The 25358-nt window shown below is 45.2% G+C and overlaps 1 protein-coding gene across 1 annotated transcript; it reads right to left on the bottom strand.

Annotated features, from left to right (window-relative positions):
* Nucleotides 1-967: 967 nt before the first annotated feature.
* On the bottom strand, nucleotides 968-16392 carry Burs (Cuticle-tanning hormone bursicon). The gene is made up of 3 exons (XM_055076294.1): nucleotides 16299-16392; nucleotides 12844-13103; nucleotides 968-1323 (listed from the first exon to the last, which is right to left on the bottom strand). The coding sequence occupies exons 2-3, from the start codon at nucleotides 13081-13083 to the stop codon at nucleotides 1111-1113; spliced, it is 453 nt and encodes a 150-aa protein (XP_054932269.1). The 5' UTR covers nucleotides 13084-13103; nucleotides 16299-16392; the 3' UTR covers nucleotides 968-1110.
* Nucleotides 16393-25358: the final 8966 nt, after the last annotated feature.

The raw sequence follows: 25358 nt of genomic DNA, 5'->3' as shown, positions 1-25358 counted from the left end.
GATTGCAAGTTCCTCTAGCCTATTCTCTCTCACCTTATCGTCGTGGCTGTTACTGGTACTGTATAAATCTCTATAAAACTCTTCAGCCACTTGAACTATCTCATCCATATTAGTAACGATATTGCCGGCTTTGTCTCTTAACGCACACATCTGATTTTTGCCTATTCCTAGTTTCTTCTTCACTGCTTTTAGGCTTCCTCCGTTCCTGAGAGCCTGTTCAATTCTCTCCATATTATATTTCCTTATGTCCGCTGTCTTACGCTTGTTGATTAACTTAGAAAGTTCTGCCACTCAATATACTATAAATTAAAATTATTACGTAGGCACTAACATTCCTGTAAGAAACCTGTGTTTCCAATTACTGCATGTAGTCTCTTTACTGAGGCGCTGAAATAGGCTTGAATGATTGAATATCTTCTGGGTTCGGATGCGGACTGGCGCGCGCGGAACTTCGTTAAGTTGCCCGTTGTAGCGTTGACTAGCTCACACGCTTCGCTAGGCTTCGTAATTTTTAGCCATACTCCAACGTCGCACATATTTTTCCCATTTTTTTTTTTTTCGCGTACAGGCCATGAAATAGCGCAACATAGCAAATGGTGCCGTACGTCTTTTCAAGCAGAGCAAATCGCTAGTTTATGTGTTAACAAATTTAGCAGGTCAGAACATTTCGCGAATCAGCGAGCGATTGTTGCAGTCCCAGCGGAGATCTTCTTATGCAAAGGCAAAAGGCACATCATTGAGAAATAAATTCAACTCTAATATAAGAGCAGGCTTGGCCTGGGGGTTTACAGATCCCGATGTGTCGACTACAGAACAGGATCTGCGTTGTTGGATTTCCCGAGAACAAGACTTCCGACGGAGTGCCATAACCTGTAGGTCCTTTACTGCAGATGAGTCGTTCAGGCTTGTTCATTGTATATTAATATGAGGGGAAAAAGAAGCAATAATAGAAGTCAGGGACTGAAAATTTGCACTGCGGCATCCTGCTTTTTAATGTCTTCAATCACATAATGGGGAAAACCTAACAGACCGCAACATCCCGCCCTGTGTGGGAGTAGAATGCGTTTATTTCTGTTTTCTTCCCCTACTCAGTTGCACATACTGGGTGGGTCAGAGGCCGACGAACTCTTGGGGCAGAACCGAAGCTTCGTCCGGTGCCGTGCACGGTCGGCACATGCACTCGACCGGCGCCCGGGTGACCAGCTTGCGGAACTTGGGGCCCGGTCCTTTCGGGCAGAACACCGCCTTGGTGGCCTCGCGCTCGCCCATCTCCTGGCAGCACATGCACGACCGCTCCACCTGCCAGTAACGGGAGCCGGACACCTGCGACTCGTCCGGAAGGCGTGCACAGGATGAACATCCCACACTGGGGAGGGTGCAGCGCAGAGCATTAACCAATGCTTTATTTTGCGAAAGAGACAAAAAAAAAACAACGTGATGTTCGCGTGCGACAGGGTGCACTAAAAAACCAATGGTAAGTGCAAATATTTCAGAGTACTGTGGAATTACTCTTGACACAGTACCTACACATCTACAAAGCTACTGATTGGGTATCATGAGTGCCACACAGGAAGGCGGCAAGTTATTTTTGCACCACCACCGGCGTCGACACTTATAAAAAAAGCTAGGCTTTAGCAATGCGGCTCTGACGCAATATTCCGGCAGCGCCCCAAAATAGAACGAGCAACTGCGTGCCCAACTGTAGGACTACGCCGTATTCAGTATTCGGTCAAAGCGGAAGAAAGCCCAGGCTGTATGTTGGCCTGTCTTCTAACGCACACACAGCAAGCAATGCGCAGCGAGTGCGTGCTCATGCAGCGATATTTCATCCAAGAACCGCTCGTGGCAAAGGCTGGTCTCCTGAAAGAAAAAATGATCGTGTCAGTAATTATATACAGTTGAAATTCAACAGTCTATCGAGAATCCATGTCGCAGAGCTCCAGAGGAATTTTACTTGAATGTAGTTTAGTTTCACCGCAAATTTGAGCACTTTTCTGAATAATCTTATTACAACGAAACGGATATTTCTCAGTAGTGCTTTACATGTGGCTCCACGCGCAGTCTATTCAGCACAAGGTACTTGGAGATCCACCTGGATAGCCAAGCGGGAAGTACTATTCAACAAGTTGCAACTATTTTTAATAGAGCAATTGGCCTACATGGAATATATTGCGAAGTCTTGGTATTAAACGTAAGCTATGGTTTTATGACATGTCGCTGATGTGGGATGATTAGCCGTAAGTCATAGGGAGAGAACTCGGCAACTTACGGTTTCCAGCAACGCTGTAAAACACATTACGCAAATGAGTGGCGACCTAAGCTGACAAAATGTAAGAGTAGGGCTGAGCGATAATATGCTGACGAATAACGTACTGTTTGATGTGACGCAGCGCAATAATGATAATTTGTGGTTAGCAGTGAGCCTCTGGAATCTGTGCCCATGTACGTTAGTCACATGGAACCTATATCATCAGAAGGAAATTTACATAATAAAAATTCACGCAGAACCTATCTCACTATGATTGTCGATAACACAATTAGCATCATACAAATGTAGATGACCTTCCTTATTCCTGAAGACAACATTGCCTTGAATCTGTAGTGGTCATTCTGCCATTTTCATTGCTCTGGATATATGCGATATACAAAGTATCCGGGAGCGGCCCACATTGCAATGATACAATTTCGGCAGGGTCGGCCGTAATCAACACAACATGACGACGACTGCATGACGACGACGGCATGACGACAATTAGGTGACGTTTCTGCAATGACGAGGATGGCACGACGACGGTGTGACAACGACGGCCTGACGACAACTGTATTGTAACTGTGGAATGTTAACAATGGTATGTCATAACCGGATGACGAAGCCGCAATGACGATGACGACAACGATTGAATCACGACAGCATAATTAAGATGGAATGACAAAGAAGGAATGACGTCGATGGAAGGAGAGTATGATGGCTACGGGTTGATGTTTCTCAAATCATTATACCACGGCAATGTGACGACGATGGAATGACAGCAATGAGATGACGACGACTGAGTGACTACGCTGGCGTGTCGGACGACGACATGAACAGAGTCTGATGACGATAGTGAAATGGAGATGATGGAACGACGGCATCACGGCCACAAGTCCATGGTTAGTGGCCCAAGCATCCTCTCGCCTAATAATAACTATTTTTTCTTGGTGCGAACATGTGAGACAACATGTGAGACAAAACAAACAGGGATAAGCAATATGATTGATGCGATTAAAGAGAAGTAATTTCCTTGGGCAGACCATGTATTACGTAGGGCAGATAACAGCTACCCTATTAGAGCTACAGAATGGCTGGCAAGCGAAGGAAAGTGCAGTTGAGGGCGCCAGAGAGCTACGTGGCCTGATACAATTGGGAAGTACGCAGGCATAGGAACACGCTAGCTGGTCCAACGTCTGGCCAATAGCGTGATTAGTATTCTTAGGACACTTCACTCACTTTCTGATGTCTGGGTTCCTGTCTATTTGCGGGAATATCGCTAACCGTTTTCTCTCTACGAATTGATGGGAGGGGCATTGAGCTGCTGTGCTCACGGAACTGTGTTCGACACCAACTGTCGAACGAACTGGCGTCATTAGGTATGCAGCTCTGGGTATGTTTGGCTCTACACTTAACCTCTTTTACGTTAACTTCGTTCAATTGGTATGCGCCCCTCTCCAGTGAACGTTGGACCACGATCAAACTTCTTCTTGGAGAAATACTTCTCTCAGTGTTTTCCGTTGTTTAGCGAAATCTTCGGAAATTTGTTGGCACTTTATTTTTCGCCTGGTGGCCATGGGGGTCCGCCTGGCCCACAAATAATGACAACTAAGGAGATGAATCATCCCACCCGCGCCAGCACGGGCGAGCGGTGATTTAGCGTTACGCATGTGGCGAGGAAGAAACTGGTTTCCAGCACCATGCGGTAGATGGCGTGAAGGTGGTGTCGGTCCGCGCTCGACGTGCTGCACAACCGGTGGCCTGCGCCCACGAAGCAAGAGAACGGGCGCGCCGCCGAACGTCGTCTGCTAACCCAATCTATTGCTCACACGCACTTGTGTATCGAAGCCATGCAACTAGATATTTTGTCCCATGTCCGAGATCGCAGTGCTTTGTACGTGCTTTTGACGTACATCGACACGCGGCTAATGAAACTGATGCACGAGGGCGAAGCCTCACCCTCCGACACTCTGCCGGCCCACCGCGCAATCTCGGAGGCCTGACCGGAGTTGACTATGTTTTTCAACTGCCTGCAACAGGTGGTGCGTTGGGCACACCAGTTTGCAGAGCGCCGGGCACGCCCTGATCGGGATGTTATGACCGCGGGTGAGGGAAAGATACCCTTCCTGAGTTATCTTCCTCTGTAGCCTGGCCAAAAACGATCGTGGCTGACTTGGACGAGAAAGAGGTAAAGCTTACTCAGTGGCACCGAGGACACTCTACTGCACTCTTTGATCGAACATGACTCATGATTTGATGGCTTTGTCTCTTTGGGCAGAAAAAGGGCCCAAAGGAGAATTGGCAAGGCGACATCAGCCCCAGCCAGTACCATGACTCTGCAGTCTAGGCCTGAACGCTGACCCCATCGTATCTTCGTCAAAATGCCGTGCATGTACAAGGTTGCTACTTAACATAACAAAGCTCTCATATTGTCTGCATTTATGTTATTTGCTTTAGCGCTTGTTTTAACGTACGTCACCATTCTTCCTGGTTTTACCCTTTTGTCGCACAATATAGCATACACGATCGTTAGACTGCACGTCACCCCTTTTTCATGATATATATGAGCAAAATACCGTTTTACTTGAAGAATTATCACAGAAAAATCTGCTTTTATTAATCAAGTGCTAGAACGCCAAAAGATATGCATAATTCATTTATCACAAGTAATAATTCTTCGTTTCCTGTGATGCAGTTTTCTTTTATCTTGCCGTTAATAGATCGGTTTGTAATAGCGCTCGGAAACCAGAAAGGCATGTGTTAGTGTTTGCACTCCTTTTCACAAGTGGAAAATTATGCACGTAGCCTTATTTTGTTATGATTGTTTTCTCGATTATGTATCGGCCTTGCTATTTTGGGGTTGTCTGAAAGGCGTGCAAACACATCGCATTTTAAATTATAATTGTAAATCTGTCACGGCCATATTCGCCAAACTGCTTTGATGTGATCAACCGACGCCAGGCGGTGTACAGCTCACATCCACCGGCTCTTTCCTACGCGACCCCTCTTCTTGGCTGCCGTGTATCGGTGAGCGAAATGAACATTTCATTTTATTTCGTACCCGCAGAACGATAAGGCAATCTCTAAATGTTGAGCAGGCAAGCACTATTCGTTTTCTCGAAGGTGATTGAATCGAATGAGATTAAATATATCCGGACAAACACGTAAAAAATGTCCTCGTAATTTCTGTTACCCACAGTAGTGCGTTGGAAATGTCAGCAGTCAAATAGCTAAGGGGCATCAAAGTCAGCTCCGTGCTACCTATGGACAGCACTTCCAGAGTTTGTGTAATTTATGGTAGTGATCTTGCAATTTCTATCGGCGACTTTCCTGTCCTCATCGAACGCGCCAATGAGGGAGCTGTTACCACGCGTTTGCGCTGCCTCTGTAGCACGTGATGTGTGAAACTGATTTCCGAAAGTGACTGTATACCCTGTATATTCAAAGGGGACCACTTGCGACAATAACCTGTTCTGCCATTCATTCGAAAGCCACTTCAATGTCATTAGTGCTTTAAGCCTGCACATATACAGGACGTCTGTACTAACTCAGTAGTGTGTCCCCGACGCGCTAAGCCTCACGCTGCAGACAATCACACTGCCCTGAAGAGCAAGCAGAGTGACAGCAACTTCGAGCGCTTCGCCCCCGTGCGGATCGACGACACCGGCGTAGAAATCGATTCACGACCCTAGAACAGCCAGGCCAATGCAAAATAAGATCTAGCATCACATCGATAAATTGGCATCTCAATTTTAGACATCGTTTTACCAGTGGCTAGACACCCGGAAGACACAATGTCAGCAGTGAAGATTCGTGTGTGGTCTACGTTCACTCCCTGAACAGCACTTCTAACTCAAAGGCCTGGCGCTCTTCCAAAGGCAATGCGATATTGAAGTTTCAGAATGCTTTTGCCCGAGGATTGCCTAAAAAACAACCTATAACTTAGTTATCTCCAGCCCGAAGTGATATCCCCTTCTAATTTGTTCGTCGCATCAATTTTCTCTTTGCCATAGATGGCCATGAGCCGGCTCTCGCTTTTTGCTGACGTGGACCAGACGGGACCACTGGGACCAGATAGAATAATATATTGCAACTTGTGCAATCTGGATGAGTGCGCACGGAGAGAAGCGTTACATCTCTGCTGCGCATGCTGGAAGGATGGAAGGCAAGCCGCTTGGTCGCGCTCCTGGAGCGTAAGTCTTCACTAGAACTCGCATCCTACCACCTAATAGCTCTGGCCATTTGTGTGGGAAAGTAATGAAGCGAGTGAATTAAGAAAGCTTAAAATGGCATTTAGTGCTCTACATTTCTTCAGATTTTATGTCTCGCTTCAGACGGGGTCACTCATCGATCGATGATGTCGTTGATATCGTGGCATAAATCACGGAAACACATATCTGCCGCTTTGTTTTTAGATATTAAGGCGGCATATGATAACGCGTTTCATGGGGCCATCATTGATTCTCTCGAGATTATGGGCTTTCCAGGTGAAGTTTTTCGATGGATCTCTGGTTACTTACTTCAGGGTCGTTCTTTGCGTGTACTAAAGTGGCCCAAGCACACAACACTATACCGTCAAGGGCGTTTCCCGAAGGTGAGTACTAAGCCCCACCTTGTAAAAACTTACATTCATTGGCCTTACTGAGCACCTACCAGCTACAATCGAAATATTAGTGTATGCAAAGAACATATATATCTAAATATCGGTTGTGACACATCCTAGGATACGTGCAAGACTTCAAGAAGCTGACACGCGGACAACGGCGCTCCTTCGCGGCCAAGGTCTCTCAATATAATCAGAAAATTGTGTACTGGTGCCCGTTTACTCGCAAACCAATAACACCCTACGCCATTTCTATAAACGGGCAAATGATTTCCTACGCAATAACTTATTGTTAGTGATAGAGATATCTTTTGGAGCCCTCATGCGGCCTGCATGAAACACCACCGAAGCAGAGTTTTCAAGCTGTACAAATTTATGCTGTCTAAATGTCTAGGTGTAAGAACTTGGGGTATGTTAATGTACGCAATGTTGTAATTATACAGGGGCTGCTTCCTGGGCTTCTTGAACTAAAGGTTCCCGTAATTGCTAACACTTTCATGGCAAATATTACTGCACTGTAGGCTGTTCAAGTTCGAACTCTCAGGCTTTAGCTCGACTTGCGAACATGCGCATCAACAGTGACAACTATTAAAATCGCCTATGGCTACCAATACACGAACGCACTGCTGTGGAAATGCTGTAGAAGTGCACATTAGGCACCTTGCCTGCGTCGGTTCCAACATTTGTGCTTCACTACCTTAAGAAAGACGCAAATGTTGTAATGTCCTACAATTTCTATTTATTGCACCAGTCGTCCATCAAGCTTCACTCCGGCAACTAAGCCATTGAATCATCCGTGGTGCTTGGTTGGCACCGGAGTGCACCTTAACATACCAGTAATCCGGAAAAAAGCAAGCAGTCATCTCCTGCTACTAAAAATACCTATCTCTGGACCCTTTTGATGTAAGGCACGTCAGGCACGTCCATAAATATACTGATAGGTTGACATCTCTCTAGGGTCCTGCAGCAGCCGTCGTTCTCCCAGCAAGAGCGACTACAATTGCTTTCGAGACATGCGACTTGACGATATCGATGGTTGCGAGACTTACAACTCTTCGTGCAGCACTTCCCCTGGTCAGCCAATACAACCTCAAAAATTATCTCTATTCAACGATTCGAAAGCGGCGCTGCAGCCTTTACTATCAGCCCCGCGGCGTAGAACACACGAGGAACTGTTATTCAAGGTGAGAGAATCTCGTTTATGCCTTGACCAAACAAAGGCATTACATCAGATTTCAATGGTTGCGAGGGCTATGTGGCATCATGGGTAACGAACATGCCAATAATGCAGCTCAGACCGCGCTTGAACGAGGCCCACAAGAACTAATGCCTGTGTCAGGCTCAGATGCAGCTAGAATACTTCGGTTGCTCGCACGAACCATCCCTCTGTCTATGTGTCACATAGGAAGTTTTCAAAACAACCGATTGCACCGCCTGGACTTATTGATTTGCCGTTGAATCCCACCAGGCCTCCACAGATACAGCGATACCCTGCTTTGCAGCAGACGGTGGTAAGAATCTCTGGATCCGGACAGGCTGTCATTGGAACCTGAACCTGACAACGTTTAACGCTAGAGCGTTATGAAGTGAAGCGAGTCTAGCAGTGCTATTGTAGGAATTAGCCGGTATTAAGTATGATATAATAGGGCTCAGCGAAGTTAGGAGGACAAATGAAACATATACAGTGCCAAAAAGCGGGCACGTCCTGTGCTACCGGGGCATAGTGCACAGACGAGAACTAGGAGTCGGATTCCTGATTAATAAGGATATATCTGGCAACATACAGGAATTCTATAGCATTAACGAGAGGATGGCAGGTCTTGTTGTGAAACTTAATAAGAGGTACAAATTGAAGGTCGTACAAGTCTATGCCCCTATATCCAGTCATGATGACAAGGAAGTCGAAAGCTTCAATGAAGACGTGGAATAGGCGATGGGCAAAGTCAAATCAAAATACGCTATACTGATGGGCGACTTCAATGCCAAGGTAGACAAGAGGGAAGCTGGAGAAAAGTCAGTGGGGGAATATGGCATAGGTTCTAGGAATAGCAGGGGAGAGTTATTAGTAGAGTTTGCAGGACTGAATAATTTGCGCATAATGAATACCTTCCGCAAGAGGGACAACCGAAAGTGAACGTTTCTAGTCTCCCCTGAATGGCGAGACTAGAAATGAAACAGATTTCATACTCTGCGCTAGCCCTGGCATCACACAAGATATGAACGTGCTCGGGAAGGTGCTGTGCAGTGACCATAGCATGGTAAGATCTCGAATTAGCCTAGACTTGAGGAGGTAACTGAAGAAACTGGTACATCAGAAGCTGATCAATGACTTAGTGGTAAGAGTGAAAATAGAGGAATTCCAGATGAATCTCCAGAACAGGTATACGGCTTTAACTCAGGAAGAGGACCTTGGTGTTGAAACAATGAACGACAATCTTATGGGCATCATTAAGGAGTGTGCAATAGAAGTCGGTGGTAACTTCGTTAGACAGGACACCGGTAAGCTATCGAAGGAGACGAAAGATCTGATTAAGAAACGCCAATGAATGAAAGCCTCTAACCCTACAACTAGAATAGAACTGGCAGAACTTTCGAAGTTAATCCACAAGCGTAAGATATCTGACATAAGGAAGTATAATATGGATAAAATCGAGCATGCTCTCAGGAACGGTGGACGCCTAAAAGCAGTGAACAAGAAACTAGGAACACGCAAGAATCAGATGTATGCATTAAGAGACAAAGCCGGCAATATCATTACTAATATGGATAAGATAGTTCAAGTGGCTGAGGAGTTCTATAGCGATTTATACAGTACCAGTCGCATCCACGACAATAATGGAAGAGGGAATAGTCCAGAGGAATTTGAAATCGCACAAGTAACGCCGGAAGAAGTAAAGAAAGCTTTGGGAGCTATCCAAAGGGGATAGGCAGCTGGGGAGGTTCAGGTAACAGAAGATTTGTTAAAGGATGGTGGGCAGATTGTTCTAGAAAAACTGGCCACCCTGTATACGCAATGTCTCATGACCTCGAGCGTACCGAAATCTTGGAAGAACGCTAACATAGGCTTAATACATAAGAAAGCGGACGCCAAAGACTTGAAAAACTATAGCCCGATCAGATTACTGTCCGTTGCCTGCAAAGTATTTACTAAGGTGATCGCAAATAGAATCATGAACACCTTGGACTTCTGTAAACCAAAGGACCAGGCAGGATTTCGTAAAGGCTCCTCAACAATAAACCATATTCACACTATCAAAATGTGATAGAGAAATGTGCGGAATAGAACGAACCCTTATATACAGCTTTCATTGATTACGAGAAAGCGTTTGGTTCAATCGAAACCTCTGCATTCATGCAAGCAATAAGGAATCAGGGTGTGGACCAGCCGTATGTAAAAATACTGAAAGATATCTATAGGGGCTCCACAGTCACCGTAGTCCTCCATAAAGAAAGCAACAAAATCCCAATAAAGAAAGACGTCAGGTAGGGGCATACGATCTCTCTAATGCTATTCACAGCGTGCTTACTGGAGGTATTCAGAGACCTGGATTGGGAAGAATCGGGGAGAAGAGGTTACGGAGAATACCTTAGTAAACTTACGGACCGTTGATGATATTGCCTTGCCTAGTAACACAGGGGACAAATGTCAATGCGTGCTCACTGATCTGGACAGGCAAAGCAGAAGGGTTGGTCTCAAATTTAATCTCCAGAAATCTAAAGTAATGTTTAACAGTCTCGGAAGAGAACAGCAGTTTACGATATGTAGCGAGGCACTGGAAGTGGTAAGGGAATACATCTACTTAGGGCAGATAGTGACCGCGGATCCGGATCATGAGACTGGAATAATCAGAAGAATAAAAATGGGCTGTTGTGCGTTTGGCAGGCATGCTCAGATCATGAACGGCAGGTTGCCATTATCCCTCAAAAGAAAAGTGTATAACAGCTTTGTCTTTCCACTACTCACGTACGGGGCAGAAATCTGGAGGCTTACGAAAAGGGTTCTACTCAAATTAAGGATGACGCACCGAGCTATGGAAAGGAGATTGATGGGTGTAACGTTAAGGGGGATAAGAACAGAGCAGATTAGGTAGGGTAAGAAACGCGAGTTAATGGCATCTTAGTTGAAATCAAGGAAAGGAAATGGGCATGGGCGGGGCATGTAATGAGAAGGGAAGATAACTGATGGTCATTAAGGGTTACGGACTGCATCCGAAGAGAAGGGAAGCGTAGCAGGGGGCGGCAGAAAGTTAGGTGGGCGGATGAGATTAAGGAATTTCCAGGGACAACATGGCCACAATTAGCACCTGATCAGGGTAGTTGGAGAAGTATGAGATAGGCCTTTGCCCTGCAGGGGGCATAGCCAGGCTGCTTCTTATAATGATGATGATTGAATAGCGCTCAGACCAGCGTATTGCAAAAACATCCTTTCCTTCCCGTGTCCGTGGTCGAGGCTTACCTCGATGGGTAAGAATTCTACTGTTCACATTAAGGGTTGAATGTGTTCCGGTGTCTGAACGTTTATACCGCCAAGTATATGCAGACAGTCTGTCGTGTGCTTCTTGCGGCTCATGAGGGATATTGGAGCACCTTATATTAGAGTTGCTGACTTTCCTTTCGCAGCGCACGTCGCTTTCAAGGGATTTAGCCTACTTGGACTGCAGTGTACGGCGCTTGATTATGGCCTGTGAGTGGCTGTGCTTTTCGACGCGATCAAGCTTATCATACCCAGCTTACCTTTCTATAAGAAACTGGCTTGGTTTCCCGTTAGTGAGAGTTTGCAAGGAATGAAACACTTTCTGGTAACTTTTTTTGCACTTTTACATTCCTCTGTTATTAGTGCAACCTCCGTGCATTTTTGTACTTTATCCCGTGTGTATATTGTGGCTTGAATTTCGTCTTTCTGGCCCGTCATTTTGCTGTGTCGTTCCTTTTTACTTGCCGTCTCCTCATCTTCAACTTCATTTTGTATCCCCTTCTTCCTAAAGAGGAAGAAGCCTTTGTTCCCGTCTCGGTGGCAGTTACCAGGCTGCTCCTTTCCTGCTTCCCTGTCTGATTGTGTATGTGTGTTTATATCTAATAATAATAGTAATAGTAATATTAATAATAATGACACCCAGTGCGCATACTCCTCGGGGACTGTTCAAGAATGTCCACAACCCAGTGGCCTGCGTTCCACAAACGGCAAGACAGGGGCAGCAAGCAGCCGCAAAGTGAGGGAAAGAAGAAGGTAGAAATTTGGTGTACGCTGACTTTTGAGTTCGCTACGACATAGTGTTCTGGATGCTAGTTCAAAGAAGATGCTTCAAAAAAAGTATGAGGAGGCGCTTAGGCTAACATGTATTTGCTTTCCTGCTTTAACGTGTTTGGCGTTTCAGAAGTGTTTTACAGCTACAGTAAATCAATGCTCTTATCTTACCCTGTGTTATGTTACAGGCACACATATTTTATTTGTTCCGCGCCTAAATCTAGTTGCTACTGTCGGCCGGCCCTATTAGGATTTCGTTTCGAATATTTATGCTTTTTTTCTTTCAAGCGTTCTGTGTCATGTTGGTAACTTCCTTAAACATTGTCTAAGGAATTTGAATTTATAGTTTTTCAGCGCCTGCCAAACGACGCCAATCCAGTCCTATATAGTTTTGGTATACCTGGCTTCCGTACCTATATATTATTGCAGTAAACAAATACGTTAGCATTGTTATTCCTGTTTGGGTGATCATTGAAAAGTGATTACGTATTCTAATTCAAACAACAATTATAGGGCCCTTGCAGCGCTACCATCGGCTACCAGGGTTTAATTGATGACAACACAATCAGGACCCGTTTTCCATAACCAAACTTGGTGAACGCTTCTCGCAATATTGACGCTACTAACACAAAACATTTAAATCACATTTCCTGCGCAAGAACATCTACCTTACTGTACTGAGTGTGTCACTCTCTTTGAAAACACGCAGGACCGCTTCACTTAATATCAAACACGGCTTACGTGTACCTGGACGTAGGACGAACACGATCCCTGGCAAGCGAATGACGGTATGGGCTTGGGCTGGCAGCCTGGCTGCTTGAGCACGTGTATGACGGGCCGCAGCTGACAGCTCTCCTCGGGACCTATGGAGCAGCCTGCGGGGAAAGCCACCAGGGCCACCACCAGGAAGACGCTTGCCATGGACGCGGAGCTGCAGCCGCTGTCACGGCGGGACAGCGGGTCACGGGCAGCGCGCGTGCTTGGCATGTCGGGCCTGACAGGAAACGCTGTGAAAGCGTGAGGAAGCCCGACTGAAGGATGAGGATGACACCACAAAGGCAGACTGGCATAGAAAGCCTCTGCTTTTGCAATAATTGCCGTTTTGCTATAAACATCACAAGTCTAGAAAAAGATTACTTAATACATCAACCAAAAGAACCTGGTTTCCCTATGGAACGAAGATTCCATAGTTAAAGTCAGCGGTGTTATTTTCTTGAAACATTCTTGCCCCTGTTACCTAAAGGGAAGGAAATTGAGTACTTATAAGCAGTACGCTTTCGAAAGGAACTCTTAGCAAATCAAGTCTTTCTACGAAGGTTACATTGTTCGGATTATAGCCGTTCACCTAGCCTAATCACAACGACAGAAAAGTATTTGCATTCGGCACGTTGTAGCAAGAACGAGGCATGCGCCACAAAAATAAAGATTTTATTCTAGTGCTCCTGTTTGGCGTACTACTCTTTATTTCATGCATCCTTGCAGATGCACCCGTAGAAGAAATATATGAAGAAAGGGAAAGACAGAGAGATTACGCAGCAAATACACCGACTGGCTACCCTGCGCTTTGGCAACGTGGATAAAGGGACTTTATGATAGAAGGGGACATTAGCAAATAAAAAAATGAAAAGAAACTGCAGATGACTCCGCTCTTGCGCGGGATGATTCTCGAAGTTTGTCACTCAATGCACGCCTCCAAGAAGTTGAACAGAGCGTTGAAAGATATGCTGAGGACGGTCTGGACAGTGTGTGATAATTTTCATTTTTGACAAAGGCCAAGTGCCTAGTATATTTAATGAGGTCGAGGATTCTGTGCTTGGCACATTGTTACGAAGACATTGTCTATATGAGCAATTTATTCAACCAGGCACATAGGTATGCAATGCAGATTTAAAGAGAGAACTTTAGAAATTATATAGCCACTGTCATCCGCTTAATTTTTAAAACGGTTACTACACATGCTCCATGTTTGACAAGCAGTTAGCTTCCATCTCTGTCTTCGCGCAGACCGCCGGAGCTCCAAAAGTACCATTCGTCAAAAGTAGTTTACGTTCACTCACTCTGTTTTACAGCAAATAAAATAATGATGTGAGTGTGGCGGTGAGCAACATGAAGACGTTAGAAATGACCCGAGAAGCCAACACAGTTAAATTTAACACCGCGAACAAACGCAGGTAAAAAGTCGACTTTGGTATGCTAATATTAGGATTTTGCCCTATACTAACCGCCGCGCCACCAGTGACCGCTATATACCGCTAACAGACCGCTAATAGACCGCTAAGTGACCGCTATTTACAAGTGTCATGATAACTTCATTATTCCTGTAAGCACATGAAAAAGCGTATGTTTTCACTCTCAATTGATATTCTTTTCACAGAGGAATTGTCGGCCCTGAAGCTTTTCAGTATCAGGTAAAAAAAAAAAACTGAAGTTTGGAGTGAGATAACAGTGCTGACGGCGGTGAAAAAAATGAACCACTAACTACGTCATTCACGGAGGTTTGGGCAAACGTGGATACTTGGGAAGAGCTGAGGGCTTAACGGTGCTCTTTATTGTTATAGTTCGGCTATTTTCTCTCACCGTATAGGGGATCTGTTCAGCTCACTATTGCGTAAAAAAGTAGGCGTTGCAGAAATTGTGCTCTTCGAATAGAGACTGTTACAATGAATCATGTCAAGAAAATTACACAGCTGGAGTTCTTAACGCGACACTAAAAATTGCTTACTCCTTGTCGGTAGTCTCGTTTTTGTAATATGCGGGATCCATAAACTCCAAGTATTGCAAAGATGTAATTGTCGACTATATATATCTATTGCTGCACGTGTACTAGTAATCACATGTAATGTTGACTAGGTGTAAATTGGTTCTAGCAATAAATGCGGCAAGAACGATTACTCTGCAACGATGACAGCAGCACTCATATCTTTGTTTAATGGGCGCAGTTTATGCTCAAAATCAAGCCTCCATGGCAACTACGAACGATGCAACTTGTTCTAGCCTATACGGTCTTTTTAAGGAATGTTTTGTAATCACAGCGCTTTTAGCAATCAAGTGTGTAGTTAAAGTTAGCGGTGTTGTTTTCTTGAAACATTCTTGCCCCTGTTGCCTAAAGGGAAAGAAATTGAGTACGTACAAGCAGTACCCATAATGCACTACACGAAGAAAGAGTTGGCCCTTCAGCCACTACATTTAGCAGGCAACATCATCCTAAGTTAGTACCAAACTTTGTATGAATGTGATAACACGCTCTATTAGGAAACGTACCAGCGCTCTGTATATAGTTTTACAAGGTACACTGAGTATGGTAACGTTTCTTAACCTTGTACTCAAGACATTAACGAGCTATAGCGAGTTTCACTACCCTCCTCGTGCAAGGTCATCGGAAGGCCGCATCTAAGTGCCTTTCTAAGTGGTAGTAAACTGGATCAATAAGGAACCTCAACAGTCTCAATGAGGTGGACAAATAACATAAACGGAGCCGGAAGCACTTCTAAACGTAGGGCGATTGCATTAAATGTGGTTGGAAATTTTATAGTTGGCTTAATAACTACTTTTTCTCAATATTATATGCTATATTTCGGTAAATACATCTACGCATCGCCTAGAAGATTCTTAATTTGCACAGCCTTTGCGGAATCATTAGTACGTTTTATATCGGTTTCTGTGAACAATACAGAAAGCACACTTAGGTACCGTTCACACGCACACAAAGGTGAAATATATGCATGAGGTTTACATGCGGCGTCCATAGGTTAATCTGTGCGTTGCCTCCTCTTTCTTTTCTTTCTTCAAACACCCTCATTCCGCTCAAAACAGCCTTATGGGACTCCGTTAGCGCCGCCTATATTCCTTGATTTTGCCCAAGTAATTTACGCTGTGTTTTACATCGTATGTCACCCAATTCTTCACGCACTCACAAAGTAACGCCAAAACACGTCAGCCGATTGCTCGCTCACAAGCGTAGCCCGCTTTAGATACTTTTCTAGAACGCTAAATAAACGGTTTCTCTGTTCCAAACAAGCGAGGTTCTTTCTTTTTCGGATTTTTCTTCTGTAAACTTTAAAATAAAGTAATGATTACCGCTCGGAGCCTATTCAGAGCCGCAGTAAAGTGAATCGGGTGTGAACGTTTATGCGCTGGCAAATCGTGGGCCAGAATAAACTGCCAGCTGCGAGTGCAGCCGCAGGCCAGCACGTGCGACTCACCGCTTGCGCCGCCCCGAGCTGCAGACCACGGCCAGAGTTCCGGAAGGAAAGAGCTCGCAACTGGACTGCGAGTCAAGCTTTTTGACTCGTCGCCACCCAGCGTTCCGCTCAGAGATCGTGTTGGAGCCCCCGTGGCGCCCGTAGGTCGATGGCACCGTGACCGCAGGGGTGCGACTAGGGGTCACCGACGCCCGGAGGGACGCGCTTCGAGCAGCGCTGCAAGTGCGTAACGCACGACACGAGAAAAGAGTTGGCCCTTTGGCCACTACATTGAGTTGTACGACGGTGTTCCGGGCACTTGTAACTGGGCTGAGTTGACGCAGAAATAAATGCGGTGACATGGGGCGAAGCTAATGGAATGGCTCGGTTGCAACCCACTCGTGACAAGCAACGGTCAGAAGAGAAGAAGCTGTTGGGCCGAGCTTTGAATATGGGAGCTGACGAGAAAAAGCGTGTCCCAAGTGGTTTCTGCAACTTCAGGCGTATCATAGGCAAATGTGCTCCATTCGCGCCAGTGCGGGAGCATTACGTCTTAGATCAGAAGGCGAAAGTACTCGTGTACGTCGGCTACAGTGCGTGCTAAAGTACGTAGTTCTAACGTAATCTAGAGCCCTCCTATACGCTACTCCTAATGGCCCCGTGTGCAGCAGCATCGCTCTCATCTTTGTTTCTGTGACATATTGCCTGTGACATATGCTGAAAGAAGCTGTTGTGTTGTCCTTGCGCTGGCAAAGCATGACATACGTCAACATATCCTTAGCATTAGGAGTAGTCAGGGTAATCAATGGCCACAATAGGTTTAGATTCTCTGAGGAAAGCTCACACAACGGGTAAGTAAATGAAGCTAAGCGCAGGAGACACGTGTAGCCTATCAATAAGCGGAAAAAGCCAATGAAGCTTCCTTCACACTATAGATATATGGTTGAACCATATGGTTGAAGTATGAACTCAACGATTACAGTTTGTTTCATTAAATCATGGACAATCATGGCGCCCCCTGTATTGGTATTCCTATGCTCTGCTGATTACTTCGCTGCTATCCTGATATTTCTCTCCAGCTCTGTTTGTTCCCCAAGACCGTCAACTTAAATCTCAACATTGTGATCAACCGAATGCATTTTTGTCGTTTGGCAGATACTTGCCAGAGACACATGATCCCAGCGACCGGCTACTGAATTTCCATTTCCCTCCCCTGAGCGAAGAAAGGCAGGCAGGACTACGGTAAGATGCACTTGCCACCGCTCGGTCCTAAAAAAAATCACTTTACCTCCTCACTATTTTTTCATACAATATAAGCGGCCGCACGCTTTTTGCATGCACGCCGAGCACGAGCCTGCACCATCGTCGTCGGCTATTTTTGATCAACATTCCTTTATTTCTTGCGTGAGCCTCGCTCAAAATCTCTCACTGCTATTCATTCACATGTGGAAACCATTGTGCCACCATCTTCATTCACATATGCCATTTTCATTGTCGCTCGTAACCGTTCCCTTATTCAGCTGACTATTGCCGAGCAGGACTGAATCACTCTCCAGCTGGAGTTCGTCCGTCGTCGTGGCTCGCCTTCTCGCCCGGCTCAACCCAATCAAGAATGGCATAGCCACTACATTCTCAAGAAATTATAAGTCGCTATCTTCACCTAGTCACCACATAAACGCTTTGCGAGGAGTTTCTGCCCTCTATAAAAAGACCTGAGAATGTCAATCATAGGGCGCTCCCTTCTGTCCTTCTGTACGGCGCCTTCCTACAACAAATTAGTGCTTGGTTTTGAGTACTTTATTACCAATTTTTGTTATGCTTAATTGGGTTTTCGCCTTACGCAAATTGTTGCTTTTAGGTGTATGCGGGCTTTTAGTGAATGAGTTGGGACTAAGTGCAAAACACAAGCGAACACAAGTCGCTGAGACCGACTGTGCGTGAAACGAGCCTTCAAGTTCATCTATATTGTGACACGCTGACAAAGAAGATCTTTTCATGTTGGTCAGAAGAAGACGACGCTCTGGACTTCGCGCGCTGTCTACCATCTTGTCAGCTGCTACAATTATTGCAAATCTCCTGTAAACATACGTCTGACTGTTTTCGACCCCGTAGCATTTTTGGTGGAGGTTGCGGGATCATTATCAATACGGATTTACGCAGCGGGCGCTCCTTGGCTGCATCTACAATACCAACTCAACGCTTTATTTTCACTTAAACTATGTACCACACAGCAAGCAATGCGGAAAGGAAGTTCTTGTAGCAGAGGCTTGTGTGCACCAGATCCGGAAAAGCCAGGATGTATCTAGAGCGATCAACAACGCTGTCTTTCTTAGAACATTCGGAATCCATGAATTAAACCACAACAAGACCTGAATGTCGCGTTAGTGTAGGTAGTCATGCTGAGGCGCACTGAACCTTTGTACAGCGAACGCCTCTGGCCGCCCATTCTGAGCGGTGTTGCAAAAGTGTCCTTCCCTCTATGATATACGTAGCCAATTTTAAATGCCAACAAAACCAAAACCAGCTCGACATGCATGCTGACTATAGTCATATGTACAGTCGTTTTACTCAAATAGCTCCTATGAGCCGCTGAATGAACTTGTTCCTTTTTGACAAGAACGCAAGTTGCGCGAGGCTTAATGATAAGAGTCCGCCCAGGTTGGCTACTCAAAAAGATGAGCAGCAAACACAAAAGAGCAAAAATCATCGCTACTGGCTGCGGTGGAGCCAGCATAAATGCAAGCAAGACTCACGCCGACGTCGAAGTAGAGCCATTTCAGGATGTGCAATGTCGCCGAGCACGAAGTGCGTGCATCAGCCTCGGAAAGATGGTACACGACCAAGCCGTTGCATTAGCCTAAAAAAAACTGCATACTGTGAACCCGTTAACTGCTGCAACTGCACCTAAAATTTCCCGAATAAGCTACGAAGCCAGCTTGCTATTGCAGCTACGCGTTCGTGACGCTCTGTATTAGCGGGACTATGTGCAGCTGCAAGCGAGTAATCTTGCGTATTTCCTGCAACTACATAGGGTGTCCTAGCTGGCGCTAGCCAAGGCATTCAAAGAAAATATTTATTTAAAGAACTCAGTCAAAATGACATTTTAAGGCCTAAGGTGTTCGGTCGTCAGACGTCTGACGAGCGCACGCCATAAATCATAACATTCTATCTTGGACCATCATTTATGTAATATATTTCTCAAATCCGCTTGGCTACCGTCAACTGGGACACACGGTAGACGAAGTGCTTAGAAAAATACACCTTGTCCTATGAGCCTTCAAGAGTTAATTCTCACGCTCTTAACTATTTAGGGATCGCCATTAGCTGTCTAACTCGTAACCAACAAACCATCACGTTAGCCAAAGCGTTACAAGTGAGGTTCATCTGAAAAACTTTGCTGTGAGCAAATAACTGCCCAGCGCGTAGATGTCCTAACATTTTGGGCCCACAGATATCTGCTGCAAATAAGTTGGTTTAGCGTCTCGCTAAACTCTGAATAAGACACAATGAATGCGGCAGACTCAAGAGTGGACTCTCGCTACTGACAATGCGCAGAACAAACAACTGCAATAAGAAGCCTTCGAGCAGTTAGCTAAAGTAAAGAAATTGCGTCTATCACTTACAGCTTTTCATTTCATCTCATTGGGCAACAATCTTAGTGACGGTGGTTGGTTGCACACAGACAAAATAGTAATAAACATGGACATCATTTTCCGGATTCAAGACGAAGGATAGCAAACGACGCTAGTAAGGAATATTCCTCCACATTGTGACCAATGAGGGCGCTCGATGTAAGGAGTTCACTCATTGGTTGTCAATTAGGCTCAGGGATACTACCTGACCTTCAGTGAGTAATGCGGTAGAGTGGACTCGACGGGGAATGCTGAACAACCACTGGAGGGCAATGGAATGTCGCGTTCATGCTAAGCAATCTCGATAATCAACTGGATCTTCAGTGGTAAAGCGCACAGAGTCTTGAATGTAAGGGAGCTTGATAAACTTGCTAGACTGTTGTAAGGTCACATTGACCTCCACGAGTAATCAGGATCAATACAAAGATAACGGGTGGCGAATTCTGTCTTACAAACTTATAGCAGGCCTTCAAGTACAATCGTCAGGTATTAGTTATCAATTTTATTTATTTCGAAGTACTTGGCAGGCGAGAAATTAGCCAGAGCAGAAGGAGTAACATCACACAAGCCTACAAGAAATGCAGACAGAAAAATGAACAGCCGCAAGCATTATGTCAGGTCAGCAACGTATGGAAACACATTTTAATATATGTCGCGCTCCAGTGCATCTACAAAGTCTTTAGCTTGAAAAATATTGAGCGTCAAGAATTACACTCTTCGATGAATTGCAGAAAAAACTGTTCTAATGAGCGTTCGATCTTGCAAAAATTGGAATTAATGCATGACTGTAACTTTGACGAGTTCGTCGATTCCTAAGAGGTTTCAGTTCTTGTTACCACGCTTTCCAACGATTTTGTGACACAAAATGGGCCATTTGGTACTCGACAGCCACACTACGGATATTGCCACAGAGTGTGCCTCATAAACATAAAAATGGCTAATAAGTTCATTGATGATATTTCGATGAGTTCATCGTCACCCTTGATAATCCATGGACATTGACTTGTCAGGTGAAATTTGCAAGCTAATTTCGACAACTTCACAATATAAATTGAGGTTACATAGAGTGCCCACTACAAAAACGCAGAAAGAAGAGAAGGAAAGAGAGAGAGTAAAGAAAAGACAGGGAGGTTACCCAGAAGATGTCTCCGGTTGGTAACCCTGTACCGGGGAAGCGGAAAAGTGTTGTCAAAGATAAGAGAACATGAAAATAAACGAACGAAATTTTGTACGTGGCCGATTGAACACAGTTTATGAAGGTGCTACATACACTGTGATAACTTCCTGCTAGTGCATTCAAACTGACACAGTACACAGACACAATTTGTCACACAGTCCGGCATCTCTTAAATATTGCAGCAGTACCTATATAGTAGCTCGCATTGACGTTCGTGTAGGCCAGTTACCACGAATTTTACTTTCCGTGAGTGCGTGCTTGTCCAGTTCGTTTAGCGGGGCTAATAGCGGCTGCTCTTTTCGGGCTTAAACGCGGAGACTCGCAAAGGAGGTGCGTGACCCTTTCGATGCACCCAAATAAGTAACAAAATTGGCTGTTGGCCATTCCGACCATAAAAAGTATGCATTTCCAAAGCCTGCGCCAAGCCATAGACGGGTCCAGTCACGTCGTAGGCAGTCTTAAGGAATATGTAGCTCTAAATTAACGTCGAGGGTATGAACGCGTGCTCTCGTAGAGTGGGATAAATTTCATTGACCTAAATTTAGGTTACGCCCAAGCGCGGACCGGCTGCGTCGGCTATCGAACGAGGAATGACTACGCTGTGGACGGCGTCATGGGCAGACCGGGCAGCTTCGTCTGCGTGATGATTTACATGTGTGCCCCAGTAACTAGGCACACATTGAAATAAAACATCGTGTCCTTCGTGATCAACTCGAAGGTGAACTTGTCTGATCTGCGCGACGAGCCACTTGTGTTATCTATGACGTAGTGCGGACAGTATACTCTGAAGGGCCGCCCTAGAATCACCGCAGATTGCACAAGGATGGGATGGCTCCTCCTCAATGAAATGAAGAGCCGCATGGAGGGCAACCAATTTAGCTTCTGTTCGTGAAGTTGCATGTCATGTTTTTATATGTATAATGGGGGCTCTCATTGGAATCACCGTCGCATCAGCTGAACTTGCAGGTGTTACAGAGCCATCGGTGCAAACATGTAAGACGCCACTGCGCACCTCATGTGAAAATCGTAATGTGGCCTGTTTAGGGAAAATGACGGCTTCTTCACTTTCTGCAGGATTCCTGGGATGGTGAGGTGTACTTCGCGTTTGTACAGGAACCATAAAGGCAAAGCAGTCATACTGCGGGCATGTATTCAGATGGCAACAAGGTACTATTGACAATAATTATACGACTGAAAGTTGTGGGTGGCCTTTCTGCAGATAAAGAAAGAATATATGGTAAGAAGCTAACCGGGCAAGTGGTCGAATATGCACTCAGGGTATGTCCGCGGCTATGTACGCAGATATTGGGGAAACTTGTGCTCCGACAGTCGTTGCCAGTGTAGACACATACTTAAGAAGACCGAGACACGTCCATAGCGCTTGAGCTTGTACTTCTTGGAGGGCACCCATGTTTGTTTTGCGCGTGTTGATAGCACAGAAAGTCTGCATCTTAAAAAATCGAGGAAATGAACATTACAGTAAAAATATTTCATAAACACCCGCTTAATAAGTAATTGGAGTTGAAATACAGTCGTGATGAATGCCCCGACCTGTCACCATTGAACATTATCTCTTGGCTGACCGCTTCGGCCATAGTCGCTTAGCGCACACGAAACGGTCAGTGCGTAGTATGTACTATAAAGCTGCATCGTTGACCACACCCATGTGCCCCATGACCTTCCGCCAAGAAATTGTACGAGATATGTTATTGTAGCTAATATCTTTTCAGGTATGAAACACTCGGGTTTCGTGAAAGGTCACGCTTCATCTTTACCCATAACGAGTGGTCTTTTTTTTGCGTTAGCAATTGCTTGGCCGTTAACCATTACAGGGTAAGGTCTAATTATGCAGGTGAATGCAACAAGGTAGCATTTCTCGGATGACAGCTCTGAATTCTGTTTTCAGGAAGTACAAAGACGTTAACGTAGCTGCCTTTTGCAGCCTTGCTCGTACCTGCAGTCGTGTTACGGCAGACGCCCAGATGCAGGTATCATCAGCTTAGATCTATATTGGACTGTTTTGGGAAAGAATCTTACAAGGCCAACGTGCACTATGTTGAATAGTGCCATGCTCGACACCGCCTTGCCCATAAAGGTACTCTACGACCTGTTTGGTGCTATGTCGTGGTCCCATCCTCGATTATCACGAATAAATATCTGTCAAGTAATTTCATCGCTACTGAAATGTACGGCCACCGAGTCCGACTTCAATCAGAGCGTCCATAAAGGTATATAGGACGACATTGTCGTAGGCGCCTTATCTCTCAAGGAACAATGCTGCGGTAAATCGGTACAGATGTCTTTGATGCTGAAGGAGCGTGACAAAATCGGTAACATTATCTATCAATGAGCGCCCATGCTGGAAGCCAGCCACAGTATCTGGCTACACGTTGTAACTTTCTAGGCGACATTCCAGGCGCATTGGTGCCATTGTTTCCATTATTCTCTTCTGCCACAAAAATAGGCTGATCCGATGACGAACTAGAGATAATATGCCAATTTCAGAAGCGGAAGAAAGCGGCTTCCCCCACAATTATTCACGCGGGACCAAACCGTTGCGCCAGGACTCGCTGTACTGATTTAGCAGCAGGTGTTCCTTCTGCCCAGCGTTTCCGAGCGCCGCATAGGTAACGCCATCAGGCCCGGGTGACGATGAACGCCTACAAGTCGCCAGCGCCGCTTCAAGCTCCTACAATAAAAATTTAATTCATACGAAAGTCTCGAATTGCAGGGGTGACACATGATGAAGGTCAGGGAAAACACGGGGAAGGCGGGAGGTGGAAATTCAAGACGATGAGCAAAACGAAAACAAGCTGAAAGCAGGAGCCAATGTTTCGACAAGTGGATTTGTCTTCTTCAAGACGACATATGCTTTCCTCGCCACAGTTTATATAGGTGGGGTTCTTCTAAAGAGGAGAGGGTGTAAGGTGTGTGGGTGGGGCGACGAGCGAAGGTGTGTTAGCGTGTCGAATTGAGAATAAAGGAGTGCTGTGCACAAAGCCAGGGACCCCGCCATCTGTAAATCACGTGTCAACGCCCGTGTGTAAGCCGGCGTGTCAACGGCGTGCACAGCAGTCCTCTATTACCTGTTTCACTGGTGGTCGTAGGCTATTCCGTCTCTTAAAGAGATAATAGAAGGAGCGGCAGAAGCCGGCGCTCGCAAAAAAAGGAAAAAAAAAGAAAATACTGAAATCGCATAAATAAATAAATAAATAAATAAATAAATAAATAAATAAAGGGGGAAACGGGAAGAAGAAAAAGAGAAAAAAGAAGAAAACAAGAAAACGCTATGAAACTAAACTAAGTGTTGTTGCCTATAGCCTGAAAATTAGCATCGCGAAGAGATTCTTAAGCTCCCTTTGAAACATTTATTATGCCTGTTGGTTGCAATGTCTTGAACTTATGGATAAGGCATGATTCTCTGTATTTTCCTTCTCGTTCAGAACTAAAATTTGATTGTCAGATATAGAATTTAAGTTCATCAAAGTTATGACCTGGTTGGTTGAAATGCTTGGCGACGGCTTTGAGAAGCTTTTCTGACGTTCATTGATTGTCCTGTTTCACCGATATATTGTTTCTTACAGAAGGAATATTATAGCATATAAATCAAATCTGAATTTGTACAAGTGAAGCTAGATTTGACTTCGTGCGTATAACTATTTGCGGTGCTTTTAATTTTAATGTCACTTTGAAGGTGCCTGCAGATTTGGCACCTGGGGCGACAGCATCCTTTTATTACGGGGGAATGCTGTTGACTGACTTTTGCGTGCAGTAACATGTCTTTAAAGTTCCTGTTGCGGCGACAGGTAACCCTAGGTACATCCGGGAACGCTTTTCTCAGACCCTTGTTACTTGATAATATTGGGTGGTATTTTCGTAGGATGTTGTTTTTGTTTGGGAGTGCATTAGAATATTTTGTTATAAATGCCGGCGGTCTGCTAGATTCATGTGCGGGCTGTTCTGGTCTGCTAGTCTGGTGCGGACTGTCCAATCTTGACGCGACATCATAAGCTCTATCGAGAGCAACCTGGGGATAGTTCCTCTCTGCTAGCGTTGTCTTAAGGTAATTTAGGTGGCGGATATAATTGTGGTCTTCCCTGGAGATTCTTCTTATTCGTTTCGCTTGTCTGATAAAGATTCCTTGCTTGCAGTGTCGCGGGTGAGGACTGTTGTAGTCTAAATATTCCTTGCTATGCGTAGGCTTCCGGTAAAGTGTCGTTCTCAGTTTTCCGTTTTCTATGTAGACCGTCGTGTCCAGGAAGTTCATCTGAC

Source organism: Dermacentor andersoni, chromosome 2 (genome assembly GCF_023375885.2).
Source record: "Dermacentor andersoni chromosome 2, qqDerAnde1_hic_scaffold, whole genome shotgun sequence".
Lineage (NCBI taxonomy): Eukaryota > Metazoa > Arthropoda > Arachnida > Ixodida > Ixodidae > Dermacentor > Dermacentor andersoni.
The sequence above is the reverse complement of the archived record's forward strand: the minus strand, read 5'-3'. Positions and strand labels throughout refer to the sequence as shown.

Bases quoted from the DNA above. Each gene is read 5' to 3' on its own strand.
- Burs (XM_055076294.1), bottom strand. From the start codon at position 13,083: ATGCCAAGCACGCGCGCTGCCCGTGACCCGCTGTCCCGCCGTGACAGC. The intron at 1,324-12,843 runs GTACACGTAAGC...GACGAGTCGCAG, and splicing joins CGTGTTCGTCCTACGTCCAG to GTGTCCGGCTCCCGTTACTG.